General features: G+C 28.4%; 1 protein-coding gene across 1 annotated transcript in view; it reads right to left on the bottom strand.

Annotated features, from left to right (window-relative positions):
• Positions 1-15,063, bottom strand: part of LOC135956929 (mucin-2) — a 131,087-nt gene extending 116,024 nt beyond the window's left edge. Inside the window, exon 1 of the mRNA XM_065507540.1 lies at positions 14,924-15,063. Coding sequence (XP_065363612.1) covers positions 14,924-15,010 — 87 coding nt within the window. The 5' untranslated portion in view covers positions 15,011-15,063. The remainder of the gene's footprint in view (positions 1-14,923) is intronic.
• Positions 15,064-16,358: the final 1,295 nt, after the last annotated feature.

The following is a 16,358-nucleotide window of genomic DNA, read 5'->3' on the forward strand; positions in this document are numbered from 1 at the left end:
CAAAATTCGATTTTTGGTATGAAATATGAGTGATCACAGATTGAGCTTATTTTGCCTAAAATCGCGGTATTTACAAAGTTATTAACGATTTAAGATATTTCAGTTTTTCATACAAAAAATCGATTTCTGTTATGAAATATGAGTGATCACAGATTGAGCTTATTTTCCTAAAATCGCGGTATTTACAAAGTTATTAACGATTTAAGATATTTCAGGTTTTAATGCTAAAAATCGATTTTTGGTATGAAATATGAGTGATCACAGATTGAGCTTGTCTTGGCTAAAATCGCTGTATTACAAAGCCATCAGAATTCAGTTTCAAAGTTTCTTCAGCATTTTTTACATTTCCTCATTAATTTAGAGTTTTAGCTGCCCTTATTTTAATAATTCAGAGTGTGTTTGAAGTTTTTGTTTGTATTTATTTTCTATATCTTTGCTTGTATAATAAATAAAGATATTAATAAACACTCTCTATCTAGTTTGTAATAAGTATGTTTATAAGTGTGTATATTATATATTTTGTTTGCCTTTGTTTTTGTTTATGTTGTTTTTGTATTATAAGGTCATTTATCTAAATATCAAAATACATACTTAGAACAAGTGTATATGGTTAGATAGTATAACAGATTGTATCTAAACTGTACACATTTATAAACAAAGTCTATCATTAGACTATAGACATAGCCAAACATCCATTAAAGACAAGGGTTTAGGTCATAGATATTTAATACTTGTAATTGAATATGTCTCTCTATCTTATTTTTATCCATTATTATTTTTTTGCCATTGATTGAAGTGTCAATATTATGGACACTTGACCAAGTGTATAAGGATTTTAATTAATTTAAAATGAAAAATTCCTATATAACTATGTACGTAAAAGGGATTTAGGATGGAATTTTCTGTTTGGCATAATAATTACAGTGAGCTAAAAATTTAATAGAAAAAACTAAAAACACTTGTTAAGGGAATAAATGTAGGTTGTTGACTTAATTGGTTCTCGAAATTCTTCAATTTCTAATCGTTCCCTTATACAACAGTTAAAATTTGCATTAGTAGTCCTTTACTGTTTATTAGAATCGAACACATTTTTTTAGTTTTTGGAAATTTTGTTTAAAAAGCTTTTGAATATTTATTTGAGTTTTCATGTAGCATTTATTAGAATCGAAATTTTTTCTCATTTTTTTTTAAAAATTTTAAGTTTAAATTTTTTTTTGTAAACTAACACAGTGCAACAAAATTGAACAAATTTTCAGAGGCTTTTTAAACAACTACAGAATTTTGATACAAATATGGTCCAAATTTTAAGTTCTATGGAGAGTAAAATTGTGAGTTTTTTATAGACGTTTCTCAACATAATTAATGATTACACTTATATTATTAAAGTAAACTTAGAAATATTTCAATTTGTATAACCTGCAATCCTTTATCACAAACCCAAATATAATAGGAAATGTAATGTAACATAAAATTTTACGAAAATGAGCGAATTCACTTAATTGTGAATAAATTCGAAAAGAATCCATCGATTTTTATGACCGAAATTTCATTTTGTTTCTATTACACAGAAAAAACTATTTCTTAAATCGCTTCAATTCAAATATTTGTTACATATTGAACTGGTTTCAATTATTTCATAATTAAATCAAGTATTCATTTGCTCAAAAACAAAATTTTTTTCGTAATTGAAAACACATTTTTGTTATTTTTTGTGTTTCAATTATAGGGCCCATACAAAACACCATCATGATTGTGCAAGCTGATTGATCGTGTATGAGCTTGTGGTGTGATTGTACCAGCTGCTGGTGCTTTATCAAAAATAGTTTGATATATTTTTATTGAACCAGCATGATTGAATTGTGTGTTGTAAAATTAGATCATAAAATTTAAATCGTCAAGACATAAATATCAAAAAATAAAAAAAAAATAAATTGGGGAGAATTTTTCGAAGTTTGTAAAACAATGCCTTGCCTATGAATTAAAAAACCAATGCTACAATAAAATGGTAGAACAATTGAAAGAGGTGTGCCAAGAGCAAGAATGGTAAAAAAAATCAACGTTTTTCGAATACTGCAGGAAATGTTTTGGAGTCTTCGTTGTGGTATTACGATAAACTACATTTTTGGAAGATCAGGAATGTTCCAGAGAAGAAAAATGTACCATCTTTTAGAAGTTTAGTGTGTCCTAGTTCTCCTTTGTTTTCTAGCAATTTCTTCATGCAAACACGTTTTTTTTTTTGATCATTTTTCGTTTTTGTTTATCATTATTCATTACAAACTTTTCCACGGAATTTTTGGTAAAAAATTAATTTTGTACCAGCATGCTGGAGTAATGTGTGCTTCAAGCTTAATTGCACAATCACTTCATTGCTGAATAATGATGGTGTTGTGTATGGGCCCTATTAGAAAAATTATCTATTCAATAATTTTTGTATTTGAAATTCAACCAATAACGAAAATTGTATATTCAATTGTCAAAATAATCAAATTCAAAATTCAATAGAAAATATCAAGAAATTTTGTTTTTGAGCAAATGAATACTTGATTTAATTATGAAATAATTGAAACCAGTTCAATATGGGATAAATGTTTGAATTGATTTTTCATGATTTTTTTAAAACAAAAAAATTAGCTATTTTCACAAAAAAAAAAAATATATTTTATGCTTCAATTTGTTATTATAACTCCGAAACAACTGAGCCCATAGAAATGCAATATATAAACGGATTAAATGTTATGTAAATCTCAGCTTTTCTAAGTCTATTTTATTAACATTGGACTAACCTTTTTCGAGTTATCATTAATTATGTAGAGAAACGTCTAAAAAAAATAATAATTTTACTTAATCTTTTTTTAAAAAAATATATCATAGAATTTAAAAATTTGACCATTCTTGTACTTAGGTAGCCATGATGCATCAAATCTATATAGTGGTTAGTCAAGCATTTTTTTTATGTTGATCAGTAATCCTTCTTTGATCCGCACTCGATATTTCAAATAAATTTTCAACCTCTAAACGTTATCTGATTGAGTTAAAATTTTCAGCATTTGGTGTTTAGACAATTGTTGTGCTTGGGTGCATCCGCAATCCAAAAAGTGTAAATGAATATTTGTGTATTACAATGAAATTATTTAGTTTCTTATATCTAAATTACACCAAAGTGTAAATAAAAATATTAAATCAATAAATGAAACAATAATAATTCTCTACCAGACCAAAATGGAAATTTTCTTTTAAATAGCCATTTTTTAACCATTACAGCTCTTAAAAATAACTATAATAATAATGGTCACAACCCACACTATATATTATTATTGTTATTATTGTTATTATTTTATTCCTTTGCCTTTTTTAACCTCAAAACTATTGCAATAAGTATATCTACATAACTATAAAAAAACCAAAAGAAATAAAATAAAAATAAATGTATAACATAAAAGAAAATAAAATGAACAGGAACATGAAAGAAAATATATAAACGGATACCGGAAATAAAATACTGTTGGTGTAGCATATAAACTTTATGAACGTGCACACAATTTTAATGTTTCCGATTTTCATTTTCAGACTATATAAATTTCGTTACTCTCTCTCCGGCTTACATAAATTTCAAACAAATACAGAAAAGGGCAAAATATATAAAAAAAAACTGAAATAAGAAAACAGAATATAAGCTGTGAAACAAAGAAAAATAGTTAAATCTTGTACAAAATATAATTCCATTTGTGGCAGCACAACAAAAAATCTTCAATTGTATTAAAAACCAAATCATTGTAGTTGCAGCAGTGAAAGTATATTTACACATACAATTGAATATATGGGCTGTTATATTACAAATACATAAATACATTATGTACATTAGGGTGGCCTCGTATTTAGGGAAGGAAAAAACTGATATGCTTGCTTATTGCTTTAGGGCACCATTTCTTATCTTTAAATTTAACTTTTATTTTAGTTGGGAATATCCACAATATTTTTTTTGTGGGCCTCCCTAATAAACATGTTTCTTGGTATGTATTACGGTTATGTTGGGCCATAAAAATAATTTACATATCAGCCTAGAGGGCAATTTGTCAAGTGACTATATTGTTATTTTTATAGTGAGTACAAGCAGTAGCGGCTCAGATTCAATAGCGGAAATGGTATACAAAAAAAATGTTTCTGCTTTTTTTTCCCACGCTTCCGGAAATGTAAGAAAAGTGTTCAAGATATATTTTAACTATTTGAGATTTGTTATTGCATTTGATAATACAGAAAATTGTGCATGTTATTATTCTGAATTATTGCCATCTTAACATTTGCGAGATATGATTTATACGAAATACACCATATATGAAGCACTGCTAAGAACGCGACATTCGTGCATCATTGCAGTGAACTAGCAATTTTCTATGGTTTGAAACAGAACTAATTTTCGACTACATCTAGGAAATGACAAAAATCTGCAAACTGGAACACAATTTTTTAAAGCGATTAAACAAAAATATAATAATATATTGATAGTTTTCATATTGAAATATTTACATTCATTTTTCATACAAACTTTAGTATGATTTAGCACGCGACATTTATAATGTGACATAATTTTCTTCACGTTTTTAATAAGGATTAGTTCAAGTAATTTCAACACTAGCTTTGTGTTTATTTGTTCGACATGTATGTATATAGAAATTCATAAAAGAGTAACATACTTTAACTCTTTGACTTTATTTTTAGGACTTTGGTATCTGCCATAGATTGCATTTATTCTCACTTAGTTATTGAAAAATATTTTTTTTTGCTTCGAAAATGTCGATCTTTGTGCCAACAAGGCGTCATAAGCGGGAAGTTTTGCTTTTCTTCTTTAACTTAAAAAAAGTGCCAGTGAAGATCATCGATTGCTCACCGAAACTTATGGTGAATGTGTTTCATCGGTTTCAACATGCGACAGATGGTTTGTATGATTCAAAAATGGTAGTTTTGACACGGAAGACAAAGATCACCCAGGTCAGTCAAAAAAATTTAAAAATGTTTGCAAGCAGCAGGATACCTTGAAAGACGATTTTGTATATCTGAAATTCTGATTGAAAGCTATAGGAGAAAATAATTTTTGCGGCGAAAAATAGATCCACTACGATAACCCGAAGTGTAAGTGATCGTATGTGAAGCCCGGCCAAACTGACAAATCGACACCAAAGACAAATATCCATGTCCCCAAGGTAATACTCTATATTTGGTGGGAGAAAAAGTATCCAGATGACCAGACCATCACAGGGAACCTGTTCCGAATGCAACTGATTCGTTTGAAGCGAGTATGCGAGTCCAACTACTATTTATTTCGATCGTTTCACTTCAGAACAGAGTATCCAAAATTGGCTTGATTCGTTCTTGGTCTCAAAAAATTAACAGTTCTTTCGAAACGGAATCCACATGTTTCCAGAAAGATGTTGAAAGGTAATAGGTAACAATGACCAATACGTTGAATAAATTTACATTGTACAAAAGTTTCAAAATAAAAGATAAAACTTTTAAAAAAATCCAGTATTTTTAAGTCATACACCCAATTTTTAAATTCCAAGATAGGAAGGCCTTATGAAAGATCCTTTATATTATATATCATAGTTAAAAAGTTACTAAAATTTAATTGAGTAGTGCATATTTGTAGGGCACAAACTTGTCGCCTTGTTAAGCATACACAATTAAATATCTTAAGTAAGTGTAACCATTACATTTGTTTTGAGATCTGTCATAGACGTTCATATTTGACTTAAATAAAGATTATATATACAAATCTTTGCCCCTATTTAAATACTTATCATTCAACCCTCGTGCCCAACATTGCCACTTAAAGCCAACAAATGCAAAAAAGAAAATAATAAAGAACAAAAGTGAACAACTTCACAACACTATCACCATTCCACTCACAACATAGTGGGAGAGTAAAAAAAAGAACAGCAATAACTACAGAAACTATATATTACTTTAAAAGGGCAATAACAGTAACACCAGCCACTACACAGATACAACGAGATATATATGCATATACACTTGCACAAACATTCATAAATAGTTATTTCAGTCATCGTTGCCCAGCAATTCTAGAAGACAGTCCCGAAATAGTGATTTTACCCATCATTTAGGGTGACAACTAGTTACATAACTAGCTAAGTGGCTAATTATTTTAACACATTGGATTTACATACTGGTTAAATAGCGTCCTAACTGGTGACTTGATCAGCTATATAACTAGTTATTATAACATATCATAGACAGTCCACAGAAAAAATTATATTTCAATTCAAACATTTATCCCATATTGAACTGGTTTCAATTATTTCATAATTAAATCAAGTATTCATTTGCTCAAAAACAAAATTTCTTGATATTTTCTATTGAATTTTGAGTTTTGAATTTGATTATTTTGACAATTGAATATACAATTTTCGTTATTGGTTGAATTTCAAATACAAAAATTATTGAATAGATAAAAAAAATGTAATTGAAATTCAACCAATAACGAACATTTTTTTTTTGAATTGAAACGGTTTAAGAAATATTTTTTTCTGTGTCCAATAAATGATTGCTTGTAAACAAACCTACCTTCGACAACTATTCAATAGATTGCTTCTGGTGGCTAGAATAACTACTTTCTAAAGTGCAGTACAAAATAAACTTTTAAAGTGACTTCACTATAGATTACTAAGAGACACTAAAGTGACTATTGACTTTACGCTATCCCATATGGAATATCAGTATAGTTAAGCAAAAATAAAAATAAACCGATGAAAATTATATCAACACAATTTGTATAAAACCAGTTTGAACGAATTACTCACAAATATAATTGGGCATGGTTATTGTAACCATTTAAATAGTGTTACAAGATTTTTAACAATATTATAGTCACAGTAACTATTTACATGATTGTGGTAACCATAATATGGTTAATTTACTATTCACATAATTGTATCAACCATATATATGGTTACAGTAAACAAATATATGTTTGTGGCAACCATATTTATGATGAATAATTTTATCATAATATGTTGTTCTCAGATTATGATAACCCTTAAGCCGAGGGCAACATAATATGATAAGTCATTCATCATATGAATGGTTGTCACAAGCATATACATATTTGTTTCTGTAACCATTTATAAGGTTGATACAATCATGTGAATCATAAATTAACCATATTATGGTTACCACAATCATGTAAATGGTTACTGTGACTATAATATAGTTAAAACACTTGTAACAATATTGAAATGGTTGCAGTAACCATGCCCAACTATATTTTTTCTCTGCGTGTAGAGACACTTAAGTCACAATTGTCTTGTCGCTAGAATACCTGGGATGTATAAAGTAACCAATTGACTTCTCTCTGGACTAGAAAGTGGAATCAGCCAAGTGATAGAAAATTAATGACAATTACTGTCTATAAGGGTTACATTGGCAACTTGCTTAACTGCTGGGTAGTTATTTCAGTCATCGTTGCTTTTGCTAGTTTTTTTTTTATTGTGGAACAAACTTTCATACATTCGTGTATTCATAACAATACTTTTACTTGTAGGTCTACAAGTAATACATATGTACATGACTACAGCAATAGCAGTAACAACAGCACCAACATCATCATCGCTATCACCACTTCCACCATTGGCACCATTATCACTATTTCTATAAATTTTTTTTTATATTCTGTTCTTTGTCTACATGATAGTAAATGTGTGTTTGTATTTACTTTTGTATATAAGTATTAGTTTATGTATTTGTATACATATTTATGAAAATAAAATTTAATTTTCTTCCCTGTGTCGAGTGGAGTAGTCACATGTATGACCCATAAAGGGATATTTACACCGTTTCCAAGTGTAGCAGCTTCGCTAGATGTCGCACATCCGAAATGTGACTTTACATGACTCTGCCTAATATATTTGAAGACCGCTGTGGTTTGTGACATGTTCCGTTCAAATCCTTCACAGTGGTCCTTTGGGTAACATATACAGGCTGTCATAGCTCCAAAGCTTAGTAAACTAATGGTTTGACTTGTTGAAATACGGATAGATACAAGAGTGGGTCAAAAAGTACATGTACAATGTAGTCTCCTTTGAGTTAGTATATGCACTTTGTCCAACATTTGTTCAATTATTTTTTCCTTTCCAAGAAATAAGATTTTTCGAGGTCATCAAAATAGGTATTGTTTGTATGTTTGTGAGATGATTGTAGTCAAATCTCCTTCCTCTTTCAGGTTTGGACACAATATTCGGTGTTAAATCCGATAAATTCCTTAGCCAAATTCATGATGGAAACTGCAAATGTGTGTACGCCTATTGTGTACCCGATTGTGAGCAAACGCATCAGCCATCTTGCTGTAAGCTTTCTTTCTCGTAGCCAAGTGATCATTCTAAATTGAAACCACTGAGCCTATGCATACCTATGGCTTCCGCTATCTTCCGAACTTTCAATCTTTGATCGGCCAAAACCATATCGTGATTTTTTCAATTGTTTCGGGTGTAGATACCTCATCTGGGCGTCCAACGAAATTCAAATCTTCAACAAATCTTCAACAATTCTGTCAGACATACTTTCGAGAATTTTGCTATTTAAAATCAGCAAAATCCATCCGTAAATAACGGAGATATGAGCAAAAATCCGAGACAACCTCTAAAAATTTCATCAAAAAACACAATGTATTGAATGCTTTGAGAAAAAAGCAACAAAACGTATGTTTGGATGTGCATGCTTTGCGTATTTTGTTTTCTTTTGGCGTTGTTGTTGTTTTTTATACAACTAAACGTATGTTTGGTTGTGTGTTGGTTTTTTTGCTTTGCGTATGTGGTTTTGTTTTGACAAAAAAGCAACAAAACGTATGTTTGGATGTGCATGCTTTGCGTATTTTGTTTTTCTTTTGTGTTTTGTTTCTTTTATACAATTAAACGTATGTTTGGATGTGTGTTGGTTTTATTGCCTTGCGTATTTTGTTTTTTTTTTTTTCTTTTGGTGTTTTGTTTGGCGTTGTTGTTGTTTTTTGTGTTCTTGATAAATTTAGGAAGCTGTACGCTGAAAGTGGGCAATGTACATACATATATACTAATTATAAAAAATAATAATGCATCCATAACAAAGGTGAAGGGTATATAAGATTCGGCATAGCCGAATATAGCACTCTTACTTGTTTTTCCTCAAATTACGTGGTAGTCTGCTATCAAAGGCTGACAAACACGAACTACATAAATTACGCAGCTTGTTCAAATTTTGATAAGAGTCATCTGACAAATGCTTGTTGACAGGATCATTATTGCTCTTTCAGTTAAGAGCCGGGAAATTCGGAAAGTTGCGGACTTATTGCATCCAATTTTTTAAATATCTTTACAAATTATAATAAATATGTATGTTTATTGGAAAACATCTGTCAACTCCAAAAAAGAGTTATGTGTGCATAAGTATGGACCATAACCATAAATAAATTTTATTGTAACATTTTATGCCAGGTTATTTAAAAGTTATTGAAGAGATCAGTTGAAAATATTTTTGTATATGTGTTACAAAAGAAGGAAATACCACAGTGACGACGCCACACAATTTTTATTTTATTTGAAATCTTCTTCAAATATCTATGAAGTTTTTATTTCTATGGTGAAATAGTGTCTATCACCATTATCAGCTGTTGGCGATTTTGTTTTGCTGGTCTAATTTTTTTTTGTTCCTTTTTCTGTTAAGTAACACATAACATACATATTTACAACTTAAACTGTAAAAAAAGAAACGAAAAAATTGAGTTCATTCTATTATATTGTAACATGTTCTGGTTTTAATACTTCAACTTTCCATGCCAGAGAGGAAAATTGTTTGAGTTTTTAAGCCTGGCAGCTAGAGTTGCTTTTAAAAATGCTTTTTATTTATTTATGATTAATACAAAGATACAGCATTATTCAACATAAACAGAGCGAAATAGAACACAAGTTTATATATGGGGAATTTCATGTAAAGTAAGCATACTTTTAAACCCGATACCTTCGGATAGGTATGAAATTGGACTAACCTTGTTGAAAATTTCATACCGATCGGAAGACATCGGTTTTAAAAGTTTGTTTACTTGACATGAAATCCCCCATATATAATGTTGTTTTATTTCTGTTCCATTTCCACTTTAACCGAGGTTACACTATATTTAAAATGTAAGGATTGCCGACGAATATTGCCAGTATACATTTTGTTATGGTTTTTATTTCGGTCAGTACCTTGTTTTTAATTTATTAATACCCCATCGCCCAATAACAAAATAAAGGAAAGTTGAAAACAGCATACAATTTATTTTTATTTCCCAATAATGCCAATATAAATATTACATGTTAAAATAAAAACGAGAAATTGTTATACATCTACAAGGGAAGAGTATAAATAAAATATTAAAAAAACCCACCACATTTATTTCAGATATACAGAATTAATAACTGTGTTTTTCTTTTTTCGTAACAAGAAAGAATTTTTGTATTTCACCATAATTTTATTGAATTGAGAAATTCAATTGATGTGTGTGGGTTTAAAAAAGTCTTTAAGAAAAATTGTAATTTCAAGGGCAAATTAAACGGAATAAATTCATATTTATTAGCTGGTTTTTATAGAATGAATAGCCTAACCATTTGTGAAAAATAAATTTGTGTTCATATTTTTAAAAAGGAAATGTATTTTGAAAAAATAGATTAAAAAATAATAGAGACTATCAGTGCAAAAGTGATGTAACCCAAAACTGTGCATAAATCTGCATTAGAACCCCAAAAGCAGGATTACTCCACTTTTGTATTGATATTGGTAATGAACACCAGAAACGCAACCAAACAAATTTTGGTTACACCACTTTTGCGCTGATGACCTCAATATTCTGTTCATGCTAAATACAAGCTTATAAGTATTAAAATCGAAAATATGCTCTAAAAAAGTTCTTAAAGGAAAAACATGCAAAAATGTGCACTAACAAGCAAGGCTTCAGAAAAAGTAGTTATTGTCCTAAAATATTTTGATAAAATAATAAAATATTATGAACCCAAGTAATCATATTATGACCCAATGAAAACATATTATGATCCAACGTAATGTGAACTCATATTATGATCCAAGGAATCATATTATCATTAGAATTTATAATTTGGAATTTAATTTCAATAGATTTTAGTTTTAATGTACTAAATTCGCTGAAATTTATTATTGTTCGCTTTAGGAAAGCTAAAAAAAATCATACGAATGATACTATAGTGAGAATGAGAATTACAGAGACTCAAACTTGACTTAAAAAAATATCATAGCTTTGACAAATAACTATGCGATGAACATAAAAACTAAGATATTGTTGAAATTAAATTAAAATTATTTGTGAACGACAGCATGTCAAAAGTTTTGGAAAATTTATTAAGTTGAAAAAACATAATTTCATTCCGCAGTGATTATTATTTCTGCTTGAATACTAATGGATTTTTAACCCTTCACCATAAGTGGCTAGGGTATATATAAGTTTGTCATACTACATTTCTCATTTGTGACCCCACAATAAATATTCTGGATCGTTATAGATATCGGAGTCGATATATCCATTTCGGTATGTCCATCTATATATAAGGCCAAAGTAAGTCGGACCTACAATGGTTCAAAATCGGGAAAAATACTTTTTAAACCGATTTTTTTCACCAAAAAAAGTTTTTTGTTATAAAACCTTTTCACTAAAAATAAAAAAAAAATATTTTAAAAAATAAAAACAATTTTTTAGTCATATAATTTTTTTGCTAATAAATTTAAAAAAAAAAATTTAAAATTTTGTTTACTTAAAAATATTTGTAATTTTTATTTTAAACAACAATTTGGTGAAGGGTATATAAGATTCGGCACAGCCGAATATAGCTATATTACTTGTTTATTATTATATTCGGTTTATAACACAATTTCAATCAACTATTAGCTGTCCATATTTGTACAATTTAAGAGCTCCACAAAGCTTTGCAAACTAAAGTAGATTAACTTCAGGCACCCTGTATCTCACCTTGTATTCAAACAGGGTCATAAATTTAATTGTCTGAAAGCTTATTTCCTACTGTATGATTTATTTGTACTTAATTTTACAATCTCAGCAGTAGTTTAGTATATTTATTTACCAATAATTAGCATATGCTAGGAGACTATAGTTGGAATCCTAGAGAACATAAGCGGAAACTAGAAAAAACTCAAAATAATCACACATACGGGTGTTGTTTTTGTTTTCACATAGTTTTTTCTACTAATACATTCTCACCACTTAGGTTTTTGACAACTGAGTTAGGTCTTTGACAGGAGAGTTTCCGCTCTATGGTTGGAGTATCGTGAGGTAGATAACTGAAAATATTTATAAAAACAGAACTAACACTGTAAATTTTTATTATACCCTTCACCTTCGTGAGAAGGGTATATATAAGTTTGTCATTCCGTTTGTAATTTCTACATTTTTCATTTCAAAATCAGTCCACAAATGGCTGAGATATAAGGAAAAAACCAAGACAACCTCGATTTTTTACCTATATCTGGATTACTAAGACATTAATATAGACAATATGGATATCTAATGATAGATATTTCAAAGACATTTGCAACGACGTATATAAGACCATAGTAAGTTGGACCTAGAACGGGTCAAAAAATTTAAAGTTTAAAAAAAAAAGAATTTTAAATTTAAAGAAAAAAAATTTTTAAATCTAAAAAAAAAAAATTTTAAATAATCGAAAAATTTTTTTTCTAAAAAATGAAAAAAACAACTGTAAAAAAAATTTAATTTTGTTTACCTAAAAATATTTTAAATTTTGAAGTATAATTTGGTGAAGGGTATATAAGATTCGGCACAGCCGAATATAGCACTCTTACTTATTTTTTACTAAAATTGATCTGCTATTTTTAAGATTTTCTTTCGTAATAATTTTTTCAATATTTTTTTTTAAGTTAGAAGGTACAAAATATCAAATCCAAATGTGGGCAATTCCATGTCATCGTACGTGACATTTGTACGCCTATAGAGTGGAATAGGTTTTGCAAAAATAGGAGTATGTATCTGAAAAATAATTTGTTCTTTATACGAATGGTGAGAGGCTTTATTTTTTTTTTAATTTCTTACACTAAAACAACTATTTTTTCTTTACAATCCGTCATATTTAAATAATAAGAATCATTGGATGATTTCATAATAATTAAAATTTTATATCGTACGTGACATACCGTACGCGACATATTTTTATTCTGTAAATATATGTATACAAAAACTAAAAAAATACATATTCGGTTTTAATAAACAAGATGATAATATCAAAAAAAAAACAATCAGAGTCAAATTCATTTCATACTACATGCTAATTGTGCGCTTAGCTTTCACTAATAAGCACTAGATTTCTTAATCTATAATATCTGTAGTTTTTAATTTTTATATTGACTTAAAAAGAAATTCAAAACAATAAAACTTAGGTAGTTAGTAATAGAGAACTGGTACCACAAAATGACATTTAAACTGACATTCAACTTAAACTAAAAAAAGGAAGATGGCTACATTCGACAGTTCCAAATCTTGTATACCCACCAGCAATATGTGTTTCCAGATATAGGGGTTATATTTTGGGGTGGGGGATCCTCACAAATGTTGGTAGAAAGATTTAGGGTCATATAAAACTTGATTATGTCCAATTTCATCATGATGTTAATTATTATAGAATAATTATGATTGAACATTCATAATTATTCTATAATAATTAACATCATGATGAAATTGGACATAATCAAGTTTTATATGACCCTAAATCTTTCTCCCTAGAAATTGTAAGTGAAGTAGGGACAAATGTTGCCTGATTTTCGCAATACTTTAAATTATTACTTCATAGTACTAAGAACTAATTTGTACAAAATTTGATCAGGATTACCGCATAATCAACATATTTATGACTACTAAAACAGTATTCCGGGAGGATATTTGTATGAGGGCTATGTGAATTCATGGAACGATATTTCCCATTCAATACCAAAATAACCTTATCAACAGAGAGTATTTGTGGAAAATTCCAGGCAATTAGATTCGTTCGTTAGGGCCCTATCGTGTTTTAAACAGACAGACGGACACTCGGACGGATAGATCTAGATCGTCTTAGAATCTTATGAGCACCCAAAATATATATAATAATGTGGGTTTGTGACAAATATTTTTACAGAATGACAAAATTAATATACACCCACTTTTTTTGATGGTGGGTATAAAATTATTTTATAATTAAAAAAGTGAGTAATCACCAGTGAATTTTGTTAAGATCATGAAGATCATTACAGGCCGACTTAAATCTTTTTCTTTTTAGTACCGAAACTCTTATTCGTCCCAATCTACAACAAACAAAGAATTTTAAATTTTAATCGATAAATAGATTTTTGCATTTTCATTATCTTAAAAAAAAACAAATAATCTGTGGTGTTTATTCACTTTTGAGGCTGTGTATATGTATATTTTCCTAAAATCTCCATATATTTTCTTGTTTTTAGTTTTTTTTTATTCCAGAGCATTTATTATTTAATCTTAAATTACCTTTTCACGCAAATTTTTATTATTTCCATGAAAACATATAGAATAATATTTATTAAAAAAAAACAGCTTAGTTCATTCACAGAAAACGAAAAATAAAACAAAAACTTCCTGTCTTTCATGCTGTCAGTTGTTGATTTATTGAATTCACAAGAATTCCACTTTTCAAATTTATTGTTAAGTAAAATGAAATGAAAACATCATTATATTATAGCAAAACTGATGTAAAATTTAAGTACGAATGATTGTTTTTAACAAGAAAACTTCTTTGTCCTTAATATATTATAAATTCTATTATTTTTTTTGTGTTTGAAATTCTAAGAATTTATTTTTTTGAATATAAAAATATTTAAAGAAACCACAACTTACCGCACGTGCATCACATTGCATGATGATGAAAAATAATCCCACTAACAAAAAATGCCAGTTGATGCATGAGGAATTTTGGCGTAACATGATGCCAAGCTTAACAAATGTACTTTATAAACAAGGAGTTTTGTTTTTTTATATATTTTTTTTAAATTTATTTATGGTTTCTTATGGTTTTTGTATGGCAAATAATTTATTTTCTTGAAACTCTTACACAAACACTAGGAAAAACTGGGAATAGAGAAAAATAATATAGGAAATTAACACAATAAATAAAGAGAAATTATTTTAAATATTATATTATAAAGATACACAGAGTTAGTTTGAGTTTATATGTTAGCAGAAAATTGCACTTTAAATTTATTTTCTTTTATTAAGAAAACACGCTTAATTTTATTAAAGTCACTTAAAAAATTATTAAAAGTCCTTTAAAATTCAAGTTTTGTTATTATTTAAATTAGTTTTTATTTTGTTTGAATTTTTCTTTTTGTTTATGTTGTTGGTCCTTATTAAATTACTGTTTATTAAAGTTTTTATTTATTTATGAAAATAATTTGTAGAAATTTCTTTAGTTTTTTGTTAAGAAAGCACACCTTACGCTTTGAATACCCGTTAGAGAATGCTGCCACAATTTGTTCAACATGTCCTTAAAAAGGCCAATAATAAAAGAGCCTAACAAAGCAAAAGAGAGAGCATATTTGTGTGTGTTTTTGTTCATATTAGGAATTCGCTGCGGCGAATATGCCTTAAAAGAAGTTTAGTGAAGCTCTTTGGTGTTGCCAATATTGGAGAAATATAAAACGCCAGGTTTTAGGATAAATATATTTATAAGCAAATAGCATTGGTATTTTTGTCTTTATTAGCAGACAATTATAATTATAACACGGTGCTACGATGGAAAAAAACTTGGAAAACGACCTAGCGTGGGTTATAGGGCTTGCTGAGTACATTACAAATTATGTCAAAAATTTTCAAAAACACCTTCAAATTCAGAAGTTATTCTGAAAAAACCGTTTTCAGTGATGTTCGTCAACTTATCGATCTGTAAATCAGTCAGTTTTTGTCCGAATTTAAATTAGTTAACGGGTTTGGAAAGAAAACTAATTACGCTTTAAAATTACGTGCAGTTTTTTATACATTTGTAAGTTATAAGTGTTGTTTTTCTTAAGAATATCTGAAAGAAAAACAAAATTTATTAACTTTTTTGATTTTTGTCGCTTTCCATTGCTTATTTTGATATGAAAGTTTATAATTAGTTCTTAATAAAACATGGTTTTAATTATTCAAATCGGATTAAAATTGTAAAAGTTATTCAACTTTTAATTAACACCATTTTTAGTATTTTCTCCCCGAGTGCATATGAATAAAAAAAAAACAAAAAATTGTAGAAAAAAAATATTTGTGAAATTTTGAATTTACAATGTAAATTTTTTCG

This window comes from Calliphora vicina, chromosome 4, assembly GCF_958450345.1.
Source record: "Calliphora vicina chromosome 4, idCalVici1.1, whole genome shotgun sequence".
In the NCBI taxonomy this organism is placed as follows: Eukaryota; Metazoa; Arthropoda; class Insecta; order Diptera; family Calliphoridae; genus Calliphora; species Calliphora vicina.